Source organism: Numenius arquata, chromosome 24, assembly GCF_964106895.1.
Source record: "Numenius arquata chromosome 24, bNumArq3.hap1.1, whole genome shotgun sequence".
Classification (NCBI taxonomy): domain Eukaryota; kingdom Metazoa; phylum Chordata; class Aves; order Charadriiformes; family Scolopacidae; genus Numenius; species Numenius arquata.
The window spans coordinates 6778424-6805488 of NC_133599.1; the positions used below are offsets into that span (position 1 = coordinate 6778424).

General features: G+C 44.9%; 1 protein-coding gene across 3 annotated transcripts in view; it reads right to left on the reverse strand.

The window, feature by feature from the left end:
• Positions 1-2719: 2719 nt before the first annotated feature.
• KDM5B (lysine demethylase 5B) overlaps positions 2720-27065 on the reverse strand; it is a 58215-nt gene continuing 33869 nt past the window's right edge. For all 3 annotated transcript variants that reach the window (XM_074163515.1, XM_074163518.1, XM_074163517.1), the window contains 16 exons: positions 26419-26581; positions 25302-25421; positions 23397-23591; positions 22800-22981; positions 22041-22165; positions 21568-21718; positions 17391-17505; positions 15117-15472; positions 13964-14102; positions 11529-11708; positions 10626-10784; positions 8946-9431; positions 6554-6665; positions 5095-5234; positions 4241-4567; positions 2720-3604 (listed from right to left, as the gene is read on the reverse strand). In XM_074163515.1, coding sequence (XP_074019616.1) covers positions 3467-3604; positions 4241-4567; positions 5095-5234; positions 6554-6665; positions 8946-9431; positions 10626-10784; positions 11529-11708; positions 13964-14102; positions 15117-15472; positions 17391-17505; positions 21568-21718; positions 22041-22165; positions 22800-22981; positions 23397-23591; positions 25302-25421; positions 26419-26581 — 3088 coding nt within the window. In that variant the 3' untranslated portion in view covers positions 2720-3466. The remainder of the gene's footprint in view (positions 3605-4240; positions 4568-5094; positions 5235-6553; positions 6666-8945; positions 9432-10625; positions 10785-11528; positions 11709-13963; positions 14103-15116; positions 15473-17390; positions 17506-21567; positions 21719-22040; positions 22166-22799; positions 22982-23396; positions 23592-25301; positions 25422-26418; positions 26582-27065) is intronic.

Consider the following 27065-nt stretch of genomic DNA (forward strand, 5'->3'; position numbering starts at 1 on the left):
AAGGAACAGGCGATGGGACAAGAGGAAATGGCCTCAAGTTGCACCAGGGGAGGTTTAGGATGGATATTGGAAAAAAATTTCTTCACCAAAAGGGTTATCAATCATTGGAAGAGGCTGCCCAGGGACGTGGTGGAGTCGCCATCCCTGGAGGTGTTTAAAAGCCGGGCAGACGTGGTGCTGAGGGACATGGGTCAGTGGTGGTCTGGGCAGTGCTGGGTTAATGGTTGGACTCGATGGTCTGAAAGGTCCCTTCCAACCCAGACGATTCCATGATTCTATGATCAAGTACCTTGTTGGTGCTGTATGTGCCTGCAGCCGATGCAGCTGGGCATAGATCAGTTGCTCTGATGCTCTTCACGTGGCACGAGAAAGCACACGTCAAGCAGGTTAAAGGTGCCACCACAGACACGATCCCAACGTCTGATGGATTACCAGTCTTTAAAAAAAGAAGTCAGATTTTTCAGCCTCAAATCTGCAGGTGGGGTAACTAATTTGATATTTGTCCTATTTTATGATTAAACTAATGTAGAGGCCATAAATTATTCTTATTAAATAAAGAATTAGGAGCTGAACAATCTAGGGAGGTTGATGTTCGTGGTTGCTTCATTCTGAAAAAAAAAGAAAGAAAAAAAAAAAGGATGGGCCAGGAAAGAGTTTAAAGAGTTTTGGGTTTTTTTGCTTGTTTTGGTTTATCCTCTGGAAATCTCGGATGGACAAGAAGAGGCGTGAAAGGGAGGACTGATCTGAACAGACCCTGCTGCTGAGCATGTTCCACCCTCATCCTCTCCCCTGATGAGGAATGTGTGAGGGACGCTGACGGAAGAGCCCACCCTGAAGCAAATGACAAAAATCTTATTTATTTTGGCTTTATCAAACCCAACCTGATCCCATTTGCAGTGTCCACGTGGGGACAGAATCCAATGGGCATGGCTGATGCTGCCACCTCCGCAGTGACCTCCGGCCACCCGCTCCCCCGGTCACGATTCCAGCAGGAGATAAGAAGCGAATCCTTCAGCAGACACCCCGTACTGGCGGCACGGGGTCACCCCGGGACCGCGCTTCCCATTTCTTGAAAATCTTCAAGCAAAGATGCGGTAATTCCCAAACCATCACGCTCTGACTCTACTGCTTGCATTAATCCTGATGGGAAATTTTGCTGCCAGGACCACCAAGGCGTCCCCTGACCCCTACAGTCCACAAAGTGACAACCTTCCCTTGGTCCCGTACCGAATCAGCACCTGAACTCACCCGCAGGGTGTTTCCTCCAGCGCTGTTTGGTGAACAGCCATTTCTTCAATGGAAAGAAATCAAAGGGACGCTGCGAGAGGAACGTTTGTGACGTTTGCAGCTGCATGGAAACGCTCTGCAGGCTCCTTCTAGTTCAAGTTTTCTCATCTGCCCCCTTTAAAAGGAAGTTATTACAGATCAGGTTTTTTCCACGGCTTGGACTGTCACCCTCACATTGCACAAAGACTTCCTCCAATAACAAAAAAAAATAATCCTTTTGGTAATGACAGTAAATGAAGAAGACAAGTCATCGTGTGGGAGCACATACGGTACGTGTGGTCAGGCTGTCCTCACCAACCGTTCCAGACAAATCACCTGTGTCAGTGGAAGATTCTTTAACAGTTAAAACTCAACACGAGACTCAAAAGTATTCTCGATGTTCAAAACACCCCAAACCAAACCCCCGGGAAATGGAGTTCCTGCCCAGTCCCGACTCCACAGGGATCCAACCGCACGCGGCTCGAAGGCTTTGCCCCGCGCCCAGCGATCGTGTGCTTCTGCTCGTGGGGAAAGCTCTAAAACCAGCAGGGAAAAATCTACCAGCAAATTCCTCTTGATGATGAACGGAGGGAATACTGGTACCACCACATCTCTGCTGGTGACAGGATGTTGCAAGGAGAGCGCTCTCTGACACAAACATCTCCCAGGGCTCCCACCTCCCCAGAAGTTCCACCTCTGGCAGACCACGGAGCCACAGCAGTGTCACCAGGCCGTTGCCAAAGGGGCAGCAGCAGCTGGACTCTGCGTTAAGCCATCGCTCTCCAGAGGATGCAGCGTCTGGTGGGCTCAAATAAACAACTCCCCAGAGCTCCCGTCCCTTCTGGGACTAAAAGGAGGCACTAAAGCCACCACCCGGCACTGCCCCTTCCTGCCCCCCAGGCCAAAGTCCCTAAAGAGTCCGACAGAACCATAACCAGTCCCGACATGTCCTTATTCCTCAGGTCTTCAGCCTAAAAGCGAGCAGGAGCAGCTGAAGGAGCCTGCCCATGGCCAGGCCGGGCTCCGGGGGCACCAGCCCGTGCTCTGCTGAACCAGCCGCGGGGAAAGTCCCTCCTTCCCACGGCAGCCGGACGTGGCCGGCAGGAGCTGCCCCGCACCTTTGCCTCCTGCACGAACCCCCTGTTCCTGCTCTGCCAAATCCCAAATCCCAGCTTCAACCCCTTATTCACCCAATCTGGAAATAATTTCAGCTTCGGAAAAGCTTTGCAAAAGACCTGAAATAGGTAAAAAGGGTTGGGTTTTTTTTTTTTTTTTGATGTGAATAACATTTGATCCCCCATCTCCTTCCAAGCCTGAATACACGAGTAAAGTAAGACAGGATCATGGCTTTTGCATTTCTTTTTTTAAAGATAGATTTCTCTTGAATAAGACAACCCGTTGATGCAATCAGTATCGACCCAGAGGGAAATGAAACTGCATTTCAAACTCTCTAAAAACACCAACATTTAATTTTATAACATAACCAGGGGTTTATTCCACAATATAAACTGCAACATTTGATACAAGCTACCCAAAAAAGGAGAAAGCCAAAATACAGCTGTGGCAATTACTTTACAGAGCTTTTTTTTTTTTTTTTCTTTCCTGTCTTCTACATCACGGGGCCATCAGTGACACGAGGATCTACCATCCGCTTTCTGTACATCAACCAATGCTAGAAGCAACACGCTGTTCAGAATTGTCATTCCAGTCACTGAAACCAGACATAGAAGTTATTGCTCAGATAAATAAACCTAGTCTACGAAAAACAAAGTGGAAAAAAACTAAAGTCTCCAAAGAGTTAACAGAGTAAACAGGGATCTCCTCAAAAGAGGATTTATTGGAAAATTCGTGGTGCAGGGGTTGTTTTTTGTTTTTTTGCACCTAAACCAAGCTGAATTAAATACGCCGGTAAATCCCAGAGAGGTAATTTAATGCTGTACAATAAAAGGTGCGTGTTTCAAATGCCTTCCAAATCGGTGGAAACCCCTGCTAGACAGTCAGCATCTCAAACCTCAACAACCACAAACAGATCAAGGGAAAAATACAAAAGTGTCAAAAATTGTTTTGAGTTCTGGAAAATGATCCCATAAGGATAGAAGTAGCACCATTTGCAATCTGGTTCTTAAACCAGCCCCTGTGGCGTTATTGGAAAACTCTGGTAACCTCCTTTACTCAAGTCCTGAACGGTTCGTGGGGAGTTTTACTTCCGATATTGAGAGTCCTTCCCGGAGCAGCTGACGCAGATGTAGTCCTCCTTCTCTGCCATTTCTGGAGAGATGCCCACACACACCTGGTGGAACCACTGGTTGCAGCTGCCGTCGCACTGGACCCAATCCACCTGATGAAGAACAGACAAAGTGGTGTTCAGAGAAGGACCAAGCAAACACATGGGGCATTTGTTAGTCATTTTGGGGCTCTCAATCTATTTAAATGAGTGAGAAACGACCCATTCTACAGCTGGCTCGTGCTGGATATTCAGTTCCTCCGAAGCTGAGACTCGTCCCTCATCCCTCCTGTTGCCTTCCCACCTGGAGCAAGACTGTGGATGGCAACTCCACCACGGCCCTCCCCGGCACCAGGGGATGTCCCTCTTCTCTTCCCAGCGTGGCCGGGCCTGTGCAGAGCCCCAGGGCACTGCCACATCCGCGGAAGGGCTGCACCCCACAAAGTCTCTCTACACCTGTATTTCTGGAGCAGAGATGAATTCGGTGTCGGCACAGCCCCACCTCCTCCTTCCGACTCCATGCAGATGTTTTGATGTCTCCCTGCCTCCCCGGGTCCCAGCCGCTCTTGGAGAAGGTGGGAAGGATCATTACTGAAGGGGTCCCCGCAGCGGCAGACACTGTCTCTGGGTCACTAAGTGTCCCCCACTCTCCCCGCACTCGGTGCTGCCGCCGTCAGACAGTTGGAGGGCAGCTGGACATCTCCTACATCCCAGCATTGGGAACACCGATGCGGGTCCACCTCTACTGACCTCATCTCCCTCAGGCTGGAGACAGTTCTCAGCAGGGCAGATGGCATCTTCATCCTCGGAGTCCTCCTGCTCAGAGAATGACATGTCTGAGGGGAACAAGTGGCTTTCGCTGGGACGCTGCATCTCGAAGAGTCGCTCCCGCTCTCTCTCCAGTTTGGTCGTGCAGACGTCCTTTGAGTGATTCAGTTTCAGTTTCTTCTTTTTGGGTGTTCTCATTTTTTTTACTCTAGCTCTCTTCTCATCACAGAAGCTCTCTCTCTCAAAACGCCGCTTTAGTTTTCTCTCCATGTAACTAATTCCATCCTTTTTTCCTCGGCAGCATTCGTTCTATTGGAAAGATATTTCGGCAAAATTTTAAGCATGCAAATAACACTCATTATCCTGTTACTCCATATCCCGCTTTTAGGAACAGGCTTAAGCGCAGAGTGTTTGACAGAGCACTGCTTCCTCAGCAGAGGTGGGATGTGGAAGGGGAGTAAATGACAGGGTCACGCTCCAGGGACAGAATTTACAGGAAAAAAAGGTTCTGATTTCCTGCCTCCGAGTGCACTGCGTCAGCGGCAGCTCGCTCAGAAAGCCTCTTACATACAGAACAGGCATCAAATTAGGATAGATGTATTTAAAATACAGAAAGTGACCACGAAAACCAGATTCAAATTGCAAAAATGCATTAAGCCACAAATTATAATTTCAATAGTTTTAACAAATTTGTTAAGTTATCAACTTTTGAACAAGGAAAATGTATTTTTATAGAAGTACAGACACCCCCCCCCAACCTCTTTGTACAGTTTGTGGGCTCAGGCAGAGCATCAATGCCAAAGTGACCCCGAGCTCGCTGACTGTCAGACACTTGCCTTTTCACTTGCCGGTCCGACGGGTGACCTCTGCTCTGTCTGCTTTGTGAAGAGGATCTGGTAGAGCTCCTGTATTTCGGGCAGAGAAACCTGTAGCAGCTGAGCTTCCATCATCAGCTCATCCAGCTCTGTGCTAACCACTATGCCGAGAGACAGGGAGAGAGGAGAAAAGGAATCCTTCAATGTCAGCTCTGAAGAGAACAGCACAGATAATGACAATTCTTCTCTGGTAGCACGTTAAAAACAAAACTTGAAAGATTTTTAAAGTCTACAACTGTATGAATTAACCCTTATCTGTTCCTTCTTTGCCACTCAGTTTTAACAGCGGGGTTAGAAAGGAAGATAAAGGTTTGCACAGAAGTTCCTGCACAGAACCCTTCCAGGTTTGCCTCTCTTGCTGGTTCAGGGATAAGCAATTGCCATCATTCTTGGCAATTTCTCCTGCTTCTGAGGCTGCAAATGTGATGATCCCCTCACTATGAAACAAGAGGGCAAGTGACAAACTTCCCAAATCCGTAAGTGAAGGCAAGAGGAGAGGAAGAGAAGCCGGGAGGATGAGCCCTGCAACCGAGTCCTGTCGTGCAGTCACCACCCTCTGCTGCTTGCGAGCGCCAAAACTTCCGCTGGGCTTTTGAAATAGTCTTGTTTTTTTCATACAACATTCAGTACAACTCAAATATGGCCTGAAAAATAAAGCTGGTAGTAGAAAGGACTGCCTTGTTTGATTTTAGCCGTAACGTTAAACTGAAATGTCCTGTGTAACATCAGTATGGACTAAGCTGCACTGACTTGAAAACATGGAGATAAGACTAGACCTGTGTCCATGGAGCATGATGCATCAGGAGGAAAGAAGTGCTAAATAACTTCTTTTACAGTCGTAAAATGATGGGATTTCTAGCGTGTCTGAGCCAGGAAGCGCAGAGAACCTGCGCTGAGTGACCTGGAGCTCAGCAGCAGCCACAGCAGCTGTTGAGAGAAAACTCAAGTCCCTGTGACGCTGTGACAGTTGTGCTACAGCAAAGCTGAGGTGGACTCGTGTCCTACAGATTAAGCACCCCGTGGTCTCCAGCACCACTTCCCTACGTTGTTCCCATCCATCTCCTACAATTTCAGTCGTCTCTCCCCTCCATCTCCTGCAGCCCCTTTGGCTGCCCACAGCCCCTGTGGGAAGGGGGCAGCTCTCAGCTGACACATCTTCTCCTACCGTGTCCCATCTTGTCATTACCCGTGGGACACTGGGATCGTCGCGCTCCTTGCGCCTCTGCCAAAGCTGCACATTGAGTCCCACAGTTGCTGAGGGGACGGAGAAGCAACCAGACACTGCGCGGTCACTGCCCCATCTTAACCATCTCCTGCTGACCAGGTGACCAGGACATCCCCTACTCCACCAGACACAGGAAAAAATGGAAGGGAGGGGGGTGTAAAAAAATAAAATAATATCAAAGTGCAGATTACTAACCATGAAGCGGGATGCAGTGCTGTCCTGTCGAAAACGGAGAATGTAAATATATGGTTCTGTTATCCCAGTCATGAGGCATGGAGAATGACATCGCACCAATGGTCTGGGACACCTAGAAAACAAAAGGAAATGCATGGACATTTTCACTAAACGTGTAGTTTTGAAGTGTCAAATAACTGCCATGTAATCCATACTTGTTTCTCTTAAAATTGCTCAAATCTTGTATTCCTAGAAACTGTTCAATCTAATACACTCAAATCCTTCATCCTACACCTGGAAATAGGCAAAAGCAACTTCACTGCCAGAATTCTCAGCTGGGAATTCTCTTTCCACCGAGCTCAGGTGGCGGCCCCGGTGCAGGCCAGAAGAGACTGGGCCCGTGGGTCACTGCAGGGACAATGCCGGACTGCGGAAGTCGGGGGCTTCATCTCTAGGATTGACTCAGGGAAAATATTACAGTTTCCTCCTTTTGTTTGCAATAACGAAGGGATTTCTCACTGCCTTGATCTGATGAGACACCAAACTGGTTTGAAGCCCTTCTCTTTCCCTCAGCACGCACAGAAGACATGCCAGCGGCAAAACATGGGTCACTTCCACAGAGGGCACTTAGGCAAACCAGCAAGTGTCAGGTGTGGACTCAGGAGTGTCAGAAACGCATCCCACCAGATGCCTCCCAGAACACCCTCTACCTCACAAATTCAAGTGTGTGGGCCCTTTCAAAATCTGGCTCTCATCAATTCTCACAGCTGTTTTTCAAGCGAATTTTTCAAACTCATCTAAATGCTCCACATTCTTCACTTTGGCCAGTGTCAAAGCAGCCCAACTCCAGCAGTTCCTGCTAGGAGCTTCTCTGGGGGAACAAGTGTTGGATTACCCCAAATAACAGGGAAAATAGAATTGTTACAGGGCAGGAGAGCAATGCTTGAGACACTGGATCCGCCATAAAAACACTTCAAACCCATTGAGACCAAAGTTTTAGTTTAGTGCCTGTGCCAAGATGGCTCTGGGGGCACCTCTGACCTGCCCTCAGCTCCACCATCTCCACGAAGGTTCCTTAGTGAGGGACACAAGCTGACGCACGTGGTCAGATGCTCTTCCACTGAGCTTCCCAGGGACTTCTGATTTGGGAAATGTGGTCACCAGGACCTGACCCAGCTCTGCCAGAGTTACCTTGGCTTAGGAGCTTTACTGGTCTGGAGCTCCAGACCACACCAAAACGCTCAGGCTGCCTTCACGTCAGAGGAACCTCACGGTACCACACTGAGTTAACACAACTAAGCTTACTGTTCCCATCTCTGGCCTAAACATCAACTTATATGCCCAAAATCTTGCCCAGTTTTTTTCCAACACTACTAGTTGGTCTAGTAAAAAGATACTTTCAAACCTAAGTTATCAGAAAAATTCTCTTAGATGCCTAAACATAGTTTTAATTTCTAAAACCAGGCTCGCCTATTTGAAAAACGTGGCCAACACAAGCAACTTGGCCCAGCTGAGTTACGTGGGGAGCAGCTCTGACACCTCCTCCAGCACACGTGGCACATTTTATGTTTTAGCGTAACTGGGCATGAAAACAAAAGCCCCCAGGCTCCCTGAACAGGGCCGGACTCGCAGAACTACGGTGTCTCAATCAGAAAGTCAAAGCAACAGAGTGCATTTCATTTTGGGGTAGTTTACGTTCTTTGTGCTGCACAGACTTTTTTTCTGCATTTATTATCTCAAGAAAACTAGAAATGCTGAACCCATTTCCCATTTTCCCTGCGCTTTTTGCTGAAAGATCTTTACAGGAGAAGGTTTGAAACCCCCTCGTGACCACACCTGAAACAGCTGCTGTAGCTGAACTCAGTAACCTCAGCAGAATATTCAGCCTGGGAGTTGTAGTGTCAGTGAGAAGGAGAAGGAGCAGTAAGGGATGAAGACACCCTGTTGAGAACAACCTCATCTGAGAGCTAAGCTGGTAACACTGGACAGTTTGTGCCTCTGTTACTAATTCTCAACACTTAAAGCTATGTCGAAATACTTGCAAGAACAGAACAGAAAGACTAATTGGATAGTAAGCACTCTAGAACAATAGCTTCAGCAACTCTTGTCGTTAATCCTGTCACATTAGAGCGCAGGAGCTGGGAGGAGGAGAGAGGAAAACAGGCCCTTCAGGAGCAATTGTTCCCAGGGCTCCGGCAGACAGAGAACCCGGAGCCGTTGCTGGAGGACACACACGTCCTGGCCAACCAACAAGGCAGAACCCAGACTCCTTACATCAGCGAAGCAACACCCCAACAGCCTGCCTGCCAGTATTTGTGTCCAGATACAAGAACCCAGACCCCAGAGAGGTGCTGCAGCCTGTTCTGAGCACACACCACCCGCCGCCAGGAACCCAGCAGCAGCCCAGCCTCACCTTGTTTGTCTCTGGCAACTGCCCTGCCGTGGCCTGCCATCTGCTGTACAATAATCCTGAGCCAACTTTGTCTTGTATAAGTTTTAGATTCCCTGAATATAACATTTGTTGTGCTCTGTGCTGCCAGTTCACAGTTCTCTCGATCATATACCGTAAGGCATCACCCTCAGGAAGCCTCACACGGATACGCTGCAAGGAGGCCAGCAACGGCAAGATCTTTTCTAAAGGTGGCTTTTCTGATCGATGACAGTGTGGGCAGAGCCACACACGAGGTCCCTGCAAAACGTTGGGCACCGAAACGCAGCCGGTATGGAAGAACCCTCTGCAGAGTTCACACTGGATCATGGGAGCAGCCGGCTCCTTCTGGCACAGACAGACTTTCAGTTCCGTGTCCTCTTCGCTAGACAGCACCTTCACCTCGTTCGCCGCTCGCAGGGAACGCAACGCTTCCATCTCCTTCAACCGGGCTTCCCCAAGCGTAGCCATCTGAAGGGAGTTCAAAGAAAGGGATGTGATCTCGAGAGGCACATTACTCATTAGGAACAGGCTGCCCTCTGCACAATCCCTCTCCTCAGACACGCCAGCGAGTCTTTGGGATCACTGGCAGCTCCTCACCCCTCTAACGTCAAGGCTTTGAGCGTTTGAGGCGAAGCAGTTGAGGATGTGACTTCAGTTTCCTTCTGTTTCCTCATGGGACCCAGAGACACAAAGCTTATTCCCTTGCTAAAATAACCTTTTAAATCCCTTCCTCCCTGCTCCAAATCCTTCATGTTTTCTACTACAGAAATATTACCTTCACTAAAGCGGCTTAAATTCTGAAACAAGCGCAGATTTGGCTGGCAGGTACCTCTCTGTGAACACGGCTCCAACAGGCAGCGTGACTGTACCTGCCCTGGGCCTGTACGCACCGACTGAAATTCGGGTGTACTCCTGAATGTGCTGTTTGCCTTTTCTACACCTGCTTGTGATCCCTTTTTTTTTAAAGGAATCTTTAGCATATCTGCTACTAAAGATAGCAATATATTTCAGTTTCATAAAGGCTATTAGTAGCAGCTGCAACTAATAAATTCTATGCATTTTATTATGGATATAAAAATAAATGTGTACAGGAGGATTTAAAAATATATACGAAACAGGTATTTTACCTATCATGGCTTTAATCTGACCACGGTGGAGGCTCTGAAATAGGTCTTTTGGGATGAAGCACTTCACCATCAGCAACTAAGTCTGCTCCATCCAGAGCTAGAGTTTTATTGACTTCATAATGCATGAGGTTTTATTTAATTATTTATGGCGTTTGTTTTAATTCTAAATAGTGTTGGGTTATTGCGTTCTTTGAAAGGGTCAGACTTGGGAAAACCCTTTCCTATCTTTTAATAAGATTTTGGTGTGGTGAGGGAAAATAGGTCTCAATTTTTGATTTCCTAAGCTTTGCTAGGCAACGGGCATAGCCTGGGAAACCGCACGGCTACTTCATGCACAAAGACAACACACATTTTTCCCACTAAAAGCAGTTTTGGGAAGTCTGAAGCAAGCACAGAAAAGCACAGTCCTAGAAGTCCTTCTGCAGAATGGCACAGCAGCAGAAAGGAGAGGACAATAACACTCCCGCATGAGGCAAACAAAGATTCGAAGAACTTAGAAGCCACTCCAGTTTGAAAAAAACCCTAAATCACATACCGCAGACGCAGTATCTTTGCTCTCTGAGAGCGCTCTTTCCAAGTCACTCAGAGTCTCCAGTTTAGTGCTTTTCTTCTTTCCACTCGGCACGGGCTCCTTCAGCTTCTTCTGCTTCCTCTTCAGACTCAGCATTCCAATATCACAGCGGGGACATAACACCTGACGGACAGAAAAGCAGCACTGTCTGTGACGTTCCTAATGCGTTCGTCCTGCCCTAACACAGTCACGTACGGTTGGTTAGAAGAGGGATTCCTGCAGTTTTTTCCATCAAAGGTTTGGGGGACTAGGATGAAGTTATCTAGGAAACGGGGAGGCCTGGAAGGTTAAAAATTCTATTTTATAAAATGGGCAGACCACAGACACCCCGTTTCATTTAGGCTGTCGGTACATAGGGACAGCTGATACGCTGAAGAGCTCCACGCGACTTAAGCTGCAAACCCTGGAAAACCGCAGAGGATTCCAGGGGCTGCCCCGCGGAGAGGGGAGGGCTGGGGTGAGAGGGCGCAGCGTGGGCTGCTCACAGCTGTAGGTGCTCACACAGGAGCTAGAGCAGGTACAGCCTCACCCTTATCGCAGCTAAACCCGGCAGGGATGAACCTGTGGTAGTAAATCCAGTGCCACAAATATGTCAATATTCCCATATTCATATTGAAAATGCCAGACTGTGGCACAGCATGCACTGTTAGCCACTGATTAAAAGGAACAGAAAGCTTAGCTAAAACTTAAGCATTTTAAAAGTTTAAAATTATCATTAAACTATAGGTCAATCTAATAAAAATTATGCTAGAATAAGTAACATAATCCTAAAACAATTCTGCAAATATACTGAATGTTTATTGCTCCTTCATGTGTGCTTTTGCTGTGGTACGGACGGTGGTCTTCTCCAGCGCCCAGATCTCTTACCTCCAGAAGAGAATAAGGGGAGTTCTCGCACAGGAAGGTGTTGGCTGCACACTCCTTCCATGCCTGGACTTCGGACACCAGGGCCTCCAGCCGGGGCAGATAGTCCAGATGCACTGGGATAGACCGACCCCTTGTGACGAGCTCCGCGAGCGTGTCCAGCACAGGCACACGTCCTCCCACCTGCCAGATCATACATTAAGAGATGCTTCAGGTATACGAGACGCACCATTTGCATGAATCACAGCGAGTCATTTACATTAGCTGAAGGTAGAGCTTGTAAAAAAGAATTTACTGCTTGGACACTACAGTCGGTTCCACAGCTGTTACTCCAACAATTGTGCTTCTCGCGCTCCAGTCATTACGTGCACAGACAAAACCAATAAAACACTTGGGGGGAAAAAAAGAAGAATACACTTACCAAATGACAGTTAGAAAAAAGACACTGCCAACAATATAAGCAGACTCCCAATCTTAACAATCTGCATTCATGGCAGAAAATCAAAACAATTTTGAAACAGACCCGGAAGGCAAGTCTAACCCAGCCCCTGGCATACCAAGAGCAAGGAGCCATCTCAAGCAGCCAGCGTGCTGCCCGAAGGCGAGCTCTGCTCACTCCTCAGCAGCCTGCGCCCAAGGCAGCCCAGGTACCAGAAGTCCAGCAGTAAAGCAGCACCGAGAAGTCATTTCTAAAACAGGCAGCAATGTGGGACTCCAGAACTATTCAGTATTCACCCGGAATAACCGCAACATGGCCAGCAGCAAACTCCAACCACTGGCACCAAGAACTTCCTGCAAGTCCAAGCAACCACGGACATTTACTAAAATCTTCGCAGAACTGAAGGAAAAATTCTTGGCACATACAGACACATTTTTCCATATTCAGGAGGCAGAATTTCAGAATCCAAACCAAGAAATTAGCGAATGCCAGGAACAATTCACTTAAGGCCTTTCAAGACAGCCCTCAAGCACAACTTAGTATTACATGAACTTCATTCCTTCAAAGTTTTAAAGCTCAGGACAACTAATTCTTTTAATAAAAGCACCTTGAACTCAAAACATGAACTCTTCAAAGAGGTGGCCCAGGCTACGACTACTCACTAGCCCAGTGTCTGGCTGCAGGAGCAACCGTGCCAACACAAGGGGGAGTGGGAAGAGAGAAGAGGGGAGAGTTACGTTGCCATTGAACAATAAAAGAGGCAGAGATCCTAAAAAAATAAAAATAAATATAGGATAGGAAACTGTGTCCACAAATAAAACTTCCCAAAAGGTTAAAAAAAAAAAGAAAAGAATAAAGAAGCCAACTAGAAGCCAAGGGGAAAACCTGTAGAGGCCTTTCTCTTTATCAGACTCTGGTTTTCATTCTCTGTCATCAACTTCTTGCTCAGTTGAAGACTTATTTCAGAGTGTGAACAGGGAGATGGAAATCACACAAAGCTGGAAGGAGCCTTAAAAATGGAAAAGGATGAAGGAAAGAGGGAAGGAAGTAGAGGAAATCAAGTAACTTCCACCTCAACATTCAGACAGAACTACTACAAAATTATAAAGTATTTTTATCTATGAAATCAAAGGCTGACCACGCAGGAACAGGAGAAACAGTCTTGAGACTGGCCATGGTTAATGGTTACCAACGAGGGAACAGCTCTCAATCACGGGATGTCTGAAATATCACTGATGATACAGATGTGGGAACAGCAAATGAATTCTGTGGCGCCTCAGAAGAGGTGATTCCATCACCAGTAAATATTCCTATCCTTGTATCCTCAGGCCTTGGTGAGACACTACCTGCTGTACAGCATGCGGGGCACGCTCATACTTCAGAAAGGAGCATTCCAAACTGGAGCAAATACAAGGACAGGACACTTGTCTGATCAGGAATATTCCTGGACCAGGAAATCTCCTATTTTTTAAACTTCTTTTTAGAAGATGCTAGAGGAAAGTTATTCATTTAGTGAAGCAAATGAAGGCTGTGAAAAATACTATTGGTGACTTTTAAATATTTTAGGGGATTTGTTTCTTCAGGAGTCAGCAAGCAGACATTTGACTGTCACCTGCTGCAGACCTTTGATTGTCACCTGCTCCATACCATGTGTCACAGTTTGATGCAGAATGGCACACAAAAATATGATTACCAAGGAATCGTTACTAAGTGACTGAGCCACACTCACCCTTAAGGTGAAGTTCCGTAATAGAGTATCTTTTGAACTTTACATTTTTGTTAATAGCTCCTTTATAGATTTTATTGCAGTCAGTTAATTGCAAAGGTGAAAGAATACAAATCAGGTCCAGAAACAGAAGTAAAAGTAGCAGCACTCAGAGCCTGTCCCCCGTCTAAGGCACTGATGTTACAGATGCTCAGTGGGATGCTGAAGCACCGAGCGCACGCAGCGCTCCTGGCAGGGGTTACCGTCACTCCCAGCACCCAGGAGGTTACGTACCTGCAGAGCTTCAACCTCCTGCAGCCAGTCCTTGGCCTTCTGCACCGCGTCCTTCAGCGCGACACCGTTTGGGAGATACGCTGGGATCTCCTCTATTTCTTTCACGGCTGCTACCAGACTGCTCAGCGACTGCCGCGGTCTACGTAAACAAAACATCTCCAAATGTAAAACACTGCAACGCAGTTGGGGTTCTTCTACTCATCTGGCTTATTAAAACCAAAGGGTTACACCAAATATTGACGTTATGTCCAGCACTAGAGAGGTGTACTGTACAACCAGGGCTTCGGTAATGCAGCTGTGCTTTTAGAGACGTGTATTTGCCTGCTAGAGACTCCTACTAGAAATATTCACACATTTGGGCTTAAGGGAGGTTTTAACATTTATTAACTTTTCAACACTAGAACCTCGGATCCTCAAACACACATTGAACCCTAAAACAGCACCAGCACCAAGAGGTAACCATTAGAAGGTTAAAAATCCTGAAGAATGCTCTTCTGTATTTCGCAATTTGATTGTACCTTTCTAAAACATCAGAAACACGACTGCATCTCCGTTTCAGAGGTTAAACCAGCTTATTCCAGTTTTGTGCTCTATTAAGTTATCATTTTAAAACAGCATTGTTACTGAAGTAGACTGTGCTCTCCTCCATTTTCCTTTATAAAGGAAAAGGTCAAAGCAATGAGTAAAAAAACTTCTCAGTAAGGATGTATTTGGCTTATTTCCTTCTCCCCTGCATGAACTGATCTGGAAAAATCTCTTCAATATTAGAAACAGTCCACATCATAAAATTTTACCAGTTGGTGGTATAAATCTGAGCTCCACCTGGACATGCATCCTCCAGTCTGACACTGGGGAAGGGAAGAAGGTGGAAAAGGAAGGAAGAGGTATCTTAAAACCCTTCCTTGTGGCCAAAGGAGAACTTGCACAAGGGTAGTGGAGCACCACAAACACTGCAAGCCACCACTGACATTTAAAATCGCCCCGTCACTCATCCTCCTTTCTCCATCCCTTTCCCTTCTGGATGGCACAAATTTTGCCTTCATGCGGTGAACTGGAAGAACAAAAGGGAGCCCCTTCAGAAGTAAAAGCCAACTATTTCCACCTTAAACAGCTCATGGAACTACAAAATGCAACACTAAGATTTAGCTTCTACCTGGCCTTTATCAGATTTCTGGCTTTGTCATCCCAGTGTTCAGATACTGTGAGGAGCTCCTGCAGCTTCGCCATCGCTTTCTCAACCGCCGGATAGGGAGCAAGTCCAACACCTGAGTCTATAAGACGTCTCATATCATCCAGAGTAAGAGAGTTTTGGTCTGAGGAAGCCAGTTGCACATCCTCGAGCCAGCGCGCCTGTTCCAGACGTATCCGCAGTTCAGCCAGTTGGGGCAGATCAACGTCGAAGTCAAAGCTGACATCCAACAGCTCCTGAAGCTCTGCAGCACTGGGCATTTCTTCAGAAAGGAGTTTTTGGCTTTGCTGTTGAAAAGCTTCCACACGATCAAGAAGATCCTGAAATGTACAAATGCAACAACACCACTGCCAAATCCCTTACGTTGAAGTGCCAGCCTCCAGGCAAACACCACACTGGGATGCCCACAACGTGCACGACAAATTATGACATCTGGAACACTGAAATAGTGCAACTTCAAGACACGGTCTATATATCAGCATCTCCTCACACACAATGCGTCCACAAGCTTGAGGATCATAGAATAAGGCAATTCCCCTCCAAACTCCTTTGAACTAAGAGACAGGTGTCAAAAAGAGATCAGAACAGAAAGGATCTAAAGGGAAATTTTAAGTATTCTATCAGTGCTGCTTTTGGGCTTTGTTCTGAAAGGATTAAGGCGGCTGAAGAACAGCACAGTTAAGATTAAGGCTTTGAAGAATGGCGGGAAGGCCACAGAGCTTCTGGGGTTCATTGCTGCTGCACTGGTAAGGTTTTGAATTGGACCACACAGTCCCAGTAAACCACAGGCATTTTACTCTTTCATGCAGTGCAACGCCTTCTCTCTCTCCCTATGCTCAACAGCGAATTAGCCCCAAAAGGTTCATCTGTGCCTTGTTTGCACTTCACAGAGGATAAGGGACAGTTAAGCCAGAGCAATGTCACTGCGAGGGCTGGAGTCGGTCTGTAGCCACCCTGGCCAGTGCTCCTAGTCCTGGCTGAAATGCTGCCCCAGCAGGAAGTTTTTCCTTTGCAGATGACATCTTGGTATTTTGCCCATGAGGGGGTTTGTCAGGGTCAGCAATCTCACCCGTAATGGAAATAAAACCTTTTTAGAGATATATTAAATTGTGAACCAATCTCTAGTAACTGTTGGTCATTTACATTAACAGCCTAATTTGCATAACTACATATGATTTAGGATTGTTAAGAATGATGCGTAAGAATATCCTGAGCATATGTGTTTGGTACTTCCCTGTTCAAGAACGCCAGATGGGAAACTGTTTGCATGTCTGGCATTTCTGAACTTCTGCTTTTTAAATAGTAAGATAACTTTGGAGTTACAATGCTGTAAACAAGTAACTGTAAATATAAAATCTGATTCACACATTCCAGACCTGATAAGGCTTTAAAAGCAATAGCCAAAGCTGAGCTGAACTAGTCTATGCTGATCCAAATTTACAGACGCTGCCTGGTCTCAGTGTTGTGTGGACACTTAAGAGAATTCAGGAGCTGGATGCCGCATGTTCTAAGTCACAAATGTGCAAAGCCCTTCTCCTTTACGACAGGAATTGCAGCTGCCCCGAATTTATGTTCCTTTTTTTTTTTTTTGTTTCCTGACTACTCCTCAGTGTGATATACGATATTTTGGCAAATTCTGAAACCAAATCAAATAATCAGCACTAGCTGATGGTCGTGGGAGACAAAGTGATGTGAGTCACCATCAGCAGCAGGTACTCTGCTAGAACCAGTATCTCAGTAGCTTTGGCAAGGGTTCTCCGTGTTGTTTCCTGGAAGGTGGGTTGATGGCACAAGGAGGTATCTCATTACAAGACTATGAGAAAGCCGATTCTGGATTAGCAAAGAAGGAAAGTGATACGAATGGGAGAACTGTCACTCAGAGCATTACGGAGTTCTGAATACTCCGAGATAACACTTGGCTTCACTCCTAAGAGAAGACTAGTTAACTGACCCCAAACTTTTAATCTGTAGTTACCCAGGTCATCCTGCTGCTTCTTTTGCGCTACTTCATACAACAGTAACGTTTTGATTCCCATGTGTAGCATAAAAATCTACTGAGCATGAACAGCCGCAGGTCAGAGAGCTCCATTCTTAAGCAACACGTGCACAAGTTATGTGGGTCTGCCTGCGTAAAGGTGTTTATTCTTGGAGCAAATACTAAGATATCAGAGTAATGCAGTGCAAATACATCACTGTGACAAACACTCATATTCTTTCCCCTAGAGCTTCCCAAGGTACCTTCAGTAACGGTGTCTGGCTGAGGACGCAGGGCAGAGCATAGAGCTGCCTCACAAACAGCCGGAGCTCGTTCACAGTCAGCTGGTTTTGACACTTCCCTCCTCCGGAGCGGTACCTGCAATTACACATAACTCAACTTTGTTGGATGTTACTGAAAAATAAAATAAAATATAAACTTCTCAAAAATCTGCTTATTATCTCTTGAAAGTCAAACTTTACTCACAAATAATGGAATATTCAAAAGCATCCAAGCAGCCCAGGGCTTATAGAGATGGGAAAACTCTGGTTAGCTATAAGCAGAATAAGCTATTGTTGAAAACACTCTTTCATATTAAATAGCATTCTGAACAACTACTCAGCCTTGGAAGAGCACTGGTTATTATGGTGTAAAATTAGGCTTTTTTCCAGAACACAAAGCAATTGTGGATAAACTATTCAGTTATGTTGCAATAGCTATTGTAGTAAGCTCTCCCCATGCCCACACCAAAAGAAAACAAATCCCAATTTTGAATGGGTTTTATATTTACAGGTCGTGTAGGCACTTCTGAAAAATCCTCTTTACGCTGAAATCATCATTTTCATTTTTATCTAAAAGCTTTGTATCGAATGAGTGGCTTACAAGTGTTAACAAATTGGCTAACATTAAAAACCTCTCTAAACTCAAGCCAATATTAACTAGGTCTGAGAACCCTCAACAGAAAAGGAGAGACATCTCTCACAATGCTGGCTCCAATTTAATCCACAATGTGTCACTTCAACAGAAGAGGAAAACAACATCCCAGCAGGATATGCCAGCATGACTGGAATGTGAACACTATAAAATAAGCATTAATTTACCATTCTATGTTAAAAATAGGTGTATCTTTAAAAGATATGCAAGATCGCATTGGGAGTTCCAAAACCCATAGTAAACTGCATAATAAAATTAATTCAAGTCTCAGGTACAACACAGGTTGCTTTATGGGCTACAACGTTTTACTATTTTTTGTGGAAGTTCTGCAGTAACTTCCAGGAAAAAGCACAAGTTTTTAAAAGAAATAAATATTTATGTACATATACATATGTACACACACACACACATATATCTAAACTGCAAAACTGACTGTCACAAGTTGGTTTTGATAATCAGAAACTACATGACACTAAAAAATAAAAAGAAAAAAACCAAACCCAACACATTTTCAGAAGAAAAGCCCATGTCTATCTAGGGTTATTACTCATAAAGATCTCCAAGCACAAGGTCCCTAAACTCCTGGAGACTCTCAGCAGCAGCAAAGGTGCCACGAGCGCCGGGGAAGGAGGGGGATGGATAATGAGAACATCCCTTTGTACTCACTGTCACTGGTCCCTTTCCCTGACAGAGCAGAGCGAGGGTGACACTTCCCTTTGGCCCGACTCAGCTGTTCACAGAACAACCTTCTGAACAGCAGCATTAGTGCTGCTTAATCACCCGTCACCGTAGGAACCAAAGGAACTAGGGAATTACTGCATTTCTCCAGGTACTGCAGAGAAGTGGTGAGCAAGAGCCACAGCATTTACTCTAAGAGTGTATTTACATCTATCTTGGTCTTTTCTCCCCAGGAACTGCTGTGTATATTATACAGGAGGAGATCCTGAGTATCATCCTGACTACCACCGTTAGCAGGGGTGAGCTTTCCAGCTGAGTAAAGTCCAGTGCCTGACTCTTCCAAATTGAGGATCAGAACAAAATGCTCAGTCCATAAAGGAAAGTTTGTCAAAAGCATGAACCAAACTTTGGGCAGAATCCACAATCCTTCATAACCAATACGCGGCAGTCGGTGTGATGAAGGCTGCCTGATGAGTCTTGCAGATATGCGAACTTCACAGAGATTAAACTGTATTTGATATAACACGTATTAAGATTTTAAGTAAATTATTCTCTTCGTTGTATCTTCCTACATAGGCTACGAGCGCTCTCCCCCTCCAATCCATTAAGAAAAAAACCACATCCATCAGATAACATGGGTTTTTAAAACTTCAATTACAAAGACATACAACTGGACTTTTCTCAGAAATATACCCCAAAAAAAAAGATCAAAGGAGAAATGGTGAGAGAAGGGCTAAAAACACTTTCAGAGCAAATGAGAAACGCGGTCCAAGCAGCGCCTTGATCCTGTGGTGGGTTATTCACCAGCCTGTAATGCTGAAGGAGCTGGCGGGTACAGCTGGGAGAAAGGCCGACACGCGATCACGGCGACAGAAGAACAGAGCCAGGCAAGGAGATGAAGACAAAAGCTGCTCCCTGCTTGTTCCAGGCCAAGCGGGGTCAGGGACACGTGAAGAGCAGGGAGGACTCTGGGCAGAGCGTGGCACAGAGCAGCTGGAACGCATCCATCATTGGGAGCCCCGAGCAAACACCAGGGATGGGAGAACTCACGGACTGGGAACGCCAGAACAAGAAGAGATGGCTCAACACAAAATGAAAGAAGAGCTCAGGAGTGGATGAGAATCCTTTGATAAAAAGGACATGAATCTCCGGGTTGGAAATCCCCTATCTGGCAGAACTCGGGTCTGCTGGAGTGCTGAATTTTCCATTCCCTTGTTGTGGTATTTTTACATTGCTGTGACAGAGCCTTCATCCTCTTGTGTTTGCAGGACAGCAAAAGGGAGTTTTATCAAGTCCTTGTGCTACAAAGACTTACACAAGGATGAACTGGGGGTGTTCAGCCTGGAGAAAAGGAGGCTGAGGGGAGACCTTCTCACTCTCTACAACTCCCTGAAAGGAGGGTGTAGCCAGGGGCGGTCGGTCTCTTCTCCCAAGGAAAAGGCGATGGGACAAGAGGAAACGGCCTCAAGTTGTTCCAGGGGAGCTTTAGGATGGATATTGGGAAAAAATTTCTTCACCAAAAGGGTTGTCAACCATTGGAACAGGCTGCCCAGGGAAGTGGTGGAGTCACCATCCCTGGAGGTGTTTAAAAGCCGGGCAGACGTGGTGCTGAGGGACATGGGTCAGTGGTAACTTGGCAGCACTGTGTTAACGGTTGGACTCGACGATCTGAGCGGGCCCTCCCAACCTAAACGATTCTACGGTTCTATGACCAGGAAGGGAAACCACAGCTACAAAAATAATGTCTAAATAGTAGCTGAATATTTTGCTGCCAAAGTTCTTCAAAGTCGGCTGTTGAAGTACGGCAAGAACACAGGCAGTGACAAGCTACAGGACACCCGCTGAGGCAGGAACAGGCGGAAGCCACACACGTGGAGTTACACCAGCACAAAGAGCAACCCCTCTGACAAACACCACGTTGTTCAAAGCAGCACAGACAGGTCAAAGTTGTCCAGATGGGAAAAGAGAGAAGCAGTTTTTCCTGAAGTACTTCATGCTATTAAGATTGTTGTACTTGAACAATATTGTTCTCCACATATATAAACCCAAGATTTTCTTAGAAATCTCATCCCACAATGGCTGTATCTAGTCTCGTAAGCCTGGGTGGAGAATCAGTGACAGAAGCTGGTGGTTTGTGACCCCCAAGAGCAAGGCTAGTACATCGTACAGTCCATCAACCGATGCAATGAAACATGGCCTTGTCCTTCTGGATCTTCTCTCTCCTCTCAACTCATTTCAGACATGGAAAGTGCTAGCAGGACCAGGCAGCCAGACATCCTGTTCACAAAGAAAATTACCCAAACACTGCCCCGTCTTCAAATTCCTCGAGCAAATAACCTGTCTAAAAGATTTAACCTAAGTGCTGCCAAAGAAAGAGCGAGTAGTTCTCAATCTCATACAGTACTCCCATCGCCATCAGCTCAGGAAGTTAAGACACTTTATTTTTCCACAAGGCATAAAGTGTAATGAATATACTGACATATGCACCACAGACAGATTTTCAGTTCCCAAGGCACGAAGACAAGTGGACCGGACCTTGTTGGGTGTTGCTTTGTCTGGAAATACCACACCAATCTGTCCTTTCGGGGAACATCAGAATGAACTTACTGCCCAACTGTCAAACACAGAGGAAGAAGAGACTGAAAGCTCGGGACGTTTAACTTATTACATGCAGTAAAGGTGAATCTCCCTGTAAAAGATGGCTCTCTTGAGAAGACAGGAAGATTGCTTTCATTTTTGAGTCTTACAGAACATTGGCATCTATCACTGCCCACTGGCACCTCTCCTCAGTGACTCAGTTTTGGTGCAAACACATACAGTAACATTTACCTGGTTTGTCTTTTGCCATTAAGAAGCTGCTGTGCAACCGAGGAGCATTTGTCTGCATCCTGTGTAACCAGTCTGAGGTGTCGCAGTAGATCATTGTCTGGAAACTTTTTCATTTCTGATTCTTCTATCAAAGCCTTAAAACTGAGGAGACCTTTTGGAAAAGATACCATGTTTACAAAAGTCCCCCTTTGTGATGGATTTTAAGTGGTAAGGCTGAATAACACAACACATTAAATATGTTTCTATTTTAACTTCAGTTATATTTTGTATCAAAGTGATTTATAATCTTCTCACACAGAGACAGGCATAATTTCTTGGACTATAACAGCTAAAATATTTACTTTAAAACATGAAATTACATATGATTTCTTTTGATTGTCACATAAAACAAAAGTTGCTAAGGTTCAGAAAATAAAAACTGAAAAATTAGCTATTTAAAATTATGTGTTGCAGACAAAAGGTTAGATACTTACTTTTTTTGTTGTTAATTTTTGCCTCCAGAGCTTCGTTAACGTTGGAAGCCCACTCGTTGTACGATTCTGCACGCATCTTCAGCGCGTTCATCATTGGATAAAGCTCCTCCAGGGTATAGCGGTACCTACAAGTAGCGCAGAACTCAAACTCTTCAGCAAAAACTAGTGGGGAGCAGGAGGGTGGAAGGGAGGGGCATCAGGATGTGTTGGTCCATACGACACAGAAATGGTCCAAGGTGCACCAGGGTTATGTGATTAAGACCTACAGCCACACCGTGCTCCTCCTAAGACAATTTCAACATTGCAATTGCTTCAAAAAAAAATTCAACATTACAATTGAAGCAACTGTGAAATCATCTTAGGACAAGCCACAATCACGTAGGACAAAGATGTAACAAACAACAGGAAAGGAAAGACGACAACAGGAAGGAAAGCTAACAAAAGCCAAAAAATGTTACTCGGCAAGGACTGGATGTAAGGGATGATGACCTTGTTTGCTTTTTTAAACTAACTTATCCTGCAATTTTTGCCATTATAGAGCAAGAAGAGCTGAATGCTGAGAAGAAAGAGTCTCTGTATACGAGCACAAAAAAGGCACTTTGTTTTGGGGGCACTACATTTGCAGAGGACTGAGAGAAACAGAATACCGAGACCAGCGCTGTTGACAAAACGGAGGAGGCACCAGATCATCAACCCGCACTATCTACACATACAATAAACATCTCCAGAACACAGTGTTGCTTGCTATCTAAAGCTTACCCCAGTTTATATTTGTAGGTGGGACAGGAACAGAGATCCTCGACGTGGTACAAGCACACCAATAATCCAGGTTTACAGGGACAATACACAGCAGACATGAAGCAGGTGGTTTTACACTTCAAACATTGTCGCTCGTCATCGGGAAACAGCTCAAAAGTCACTCGCTCTGAATCAGTCACTCCCTGCAAAAGAGTGTCTTACATCACTTGAAAATCTAACGAAGAGCTGATTATTCCAAGCTCAAGCATCAGAAGCTAAATTTATCAAAAATAATAATGCAGTTTAGAAATAGGATATTAAAACCAGGTGGACAGAAATCTTGCTAAATGAAAAATCAGCTATTCTGAGTAAACTACAGAAAGAACAAATGCTACTTTAAAAGAGACATTCTGAACAATATTAAAAGGCAGATGTTAAAACAACATGCACAATAACAATTGTTTACCCAAGTGATCCTCTGCAATCAACAACGCTACTCAGGAAGGTATTAACTACGGAGCTCTAAGCCATTAACACCACAGTACAAGCCCCAATGTTGTTTTCACACCAGTTTCAACTGTTCTTTCCCTCATTGTAACATTATTTCCCACAACTCACCAGTTTATCGACCTTTTCACGCAACCTCTTCTCATCTTCAATCATAATAGCCATGTCCTTCTGAACTGTAGATGCCACCACAACATCAAGAACATCTGCTTTGGAAGCCATTTTACAGATCATCTCATCGTGAGAGAACACACAGTAGCGGTTCAGCAGACGGTAATGTTCCACACATTGGCGACCCAATGGCAGCTGCATTGAAACATGTTAAACAAATGAAGAGTTCAGTTTGAAAATTACATTAAGATACTAACATTTTATGATACTAACCAAAAACTATCCACATGAAAGGCCAAGACAAGCCCTTCTAGCAACAATATTCATAATTCCGAATGTAAAACTAGAGAAAACAAGACCCTAAGTTGTTGTAAAGCAGGACTGTTTATAGCTCTTTTATAACGGACGCCATGGATCCAAGTTGTTTAGTTCTGTTCCCGAGGGCAATGCGCTATCTGGAAGAGACCACAACTAAGGGTAACTACATCACTAACCCCCAGTAGGCTCAGGAAGACCCAAGCCTGGGGAAGCGTGAAGGGAAGAGCGCACACACCTGCCCTGCCCCTGGAGGGATGTTCCTCCAAAAGCAGGCTGCAGGGCTGCACCCTCTCCTCATACAATATGGCTGTTTCATGTAGGACATGGACCGTGCTGTAGCTTGAGAAATTGCCAACTCCACGAACCATTAAAGCCCCTAACGCACCCCAGGCAGAGTAAACAATTCATTCTGAGCCAGGCAGGTTACTCATAGCTTTATTCTAAGGTTGTCACTGGCCAGGCACGTAGCGGTGCTTCGGTTACAGCGAGGTTACACGTTGGAGTCTGGTAAGAAATTTGTGGAAGGACAAGAGGGAAAACAAACCCAAACCAACTGACACACGAACAAAGTCACAATGCAGAAAGCTTTCTTCCAGTTTTAGTCATCTCCTGCTTCTAAGCGATGTTTTTTAAATCTAGCAAAATTTTTAGATGGGCTACATTTACAAATAGCTAAGACCCGTTTGTGGGGAAAAAAAAGAAAAAAATCAGAAGAGCAGTAATTTGAAATATCAGTAGCTTCAAAGGATCTTTCTGAGATCAAGCAACACCATGTGTCTGAGAAATCTGCTCGGAAGGAGAAATGATTACTTGTAACTTCGAAGCAACCATCCTCCATTGGTTTTTATTTAAAAAAAGACAAAAATCTTAATAAATTACTATGACCTAATAATTGTAATGTGTGCCTATCTGTTGTTTCAATGAGCTGAGCAAAGCTTACTGGGAGTAAAGTACTGGTCCATAAACCTTCTGAACATTAAAACTTTCTGTTCCCTTCTCATTAAGGTATTCTTCCCTACAAACCTACAGCACCTCTGCTATCCAAGAGGATCTACTCACATCAGATACAATTCTTATTATTTTTCCCTGCTAGAGGACTATCAAAGTCTTTAATTGTTCTTCATGTATCATGCAATTTCATCACAGAAGGCAAAGTAGAAAAGAAGTCCAAGTCAGCTTTGTTTTTCAGCTGTAGAAAGCACCTCCTGGAGAATTCCCAGTGCAACAAACAGAAAAATTTCATTCCGGCTCTTGACATTTTGAATGGAATTGGGGAACACGAAGAGGAGCAGGTTCTAGCAGCACTGGTGCTTCTCATATTCTGGGCAGGCATAGGACCTTCCCCGCCTCTTGCTGTCAACGATCCATCAGTCCTAATGTTTTATTTCAAATAGAACCTTAGGAACCAGAGAAAGCCCACAGTTCACTACATGAAAGAAATACCTTCAGCAAAACGTTCTGCTTCCAGTAACGGGCTCCTTCTGCTCTGTGGTCTAGATTTGTGCATCAGCAGTAAGTTAGAGCTGTACATCAGCTCGGAACCACTTTGGAATCGCGTACGTAATGAAGAACTGTTTTGGAACATACCCAGTCAACTGTGCAGAAGTTCACAGCTTCAGCAAAATTGAAACCCTGATTGAAGCCACTGTGATAAGCTCTTGGAAAGGTGATCACAAACTCTCCAGCACACTGATTAGTTCGATACACCTAGGAGAACAGAAAGACAAGCATTATGTTGAACCTAAGCAGAACCAAAGGCTGTGAAGAGAATATGGATTTCCAATTCCTAATAACTGCTATGACGACTTGGATAGTTTTAAAACATAAGCCCAAGAATTACAACAAGCATTTGGTAACTTGTCATATAAAACCCTAGAAACCAAAGGGTTCCATCCAGCCATTCCCACACTCTCAGCCGTTGTCTCCTGGCCGTCTGTGCCTTTCGCACTCGGCTACCTCTGCGCAGTTATGCAGGCAAAGCACAGATGAGGCTCTCCTCAGTCTGCAGCTCAAGGGGAAGAGAAATTTGGAACCTACTCAAAAGTTCATACTGCTGTAAATCTAATACTTTTGGTGTTACACAATCAGCACAAAAGCAGGCAGGTCTTCCTGCATCTTTCAATTTTGGAGTCTCTCACAATATAGTAGACACCACAAATTTTGCCACCTTTTCCAGATTTTCCTTTAAGTCCCAAGGTCAGCTAGTCAAAAGCTAATGAAGTTGTAAAGGGACATAATTCCCATGAATAATCTAGTATGGAATACAATGGAAACTGATGAAAAATGTTTTTAAATACCTAAGAATCTAAGAAAACTAAGAGGATGTGAATGAAAAATAAAGGAAGAATGGGGTTTGGCTGCTTGCAAGAAACTCTATGCCAAAAAAAATTGTGTCTGATTAGACAGACATACAAAGAGCTCCTGCCATTTTTCCAAAGGTCAAGACCAAACTTTCCAGCTGAGAGACAGAAATAGAAATATACTGAGGTGGATCTCCAGAGAAGAGTTTGCCAAGCAATTCCAAAAGCAATGATTCCATTGCCCATCTGTTCACACTGGCACGTTATACTAGACAAGGAAGATACAACCCACATGGAAACTACCACACCATCCCTGTAATAAAAGTGGCTTCAATCATCAGCTTTGAAGTGTAAATGAAAGAGGGTTGGGTTTGGGGGAGTAGCACAGGAGTCCAACAACATACAGGCACTCCGTGGGCCATCAAAGTATTCGGGTTCATTATGGTGACAAGTTGGTGCAAGAGATCTGGCTGAGATTCAAATAGCTCTGGAGCAAGCTTCTTCATTACATCCTCCAGCTGTTCAGCTGCATACCCTGGGGCTCCATACCACGTTTTAGGCTCCCCCCTGCAAGATTATTAAAAAAAGTTAAATATAAGCAATCTTTAAGTTACATTTTCAGCCTTCTGCTTTAAAACACACCATGTCAAAAGAAGGGTATACCGGCAGGAACGAATGCAAAGATTATGTACCTTCCTGAATCTTCACACTTTACACAGGTCCCTCCTCCAGACCTAAGTTTTTAACTGCCTACATTTCTGAGCACATACTTAAAATAATCTGGGGAAAAAAAAAAAAAAGACTGAAGAAGTCCTCAGTGAAGTTCTGCTGATTCCAGCACAACTTCAAAACATAAGCTGTTTGTCTTTTACCATGAACACAAACTCCCTCTTGGATCAGTTCTTTGCCTTGTGCACAATTGCCATAAAAAGCAACATATAGTAAGTAGGAATTAAACTTCTAAATTATGCAAAAGACATCAAGAAAAAAAAAAAGTCTGTATCTAGAATAGGAACAAAGAACTTTTAGTAACAGCTTAACTCAATGCAAG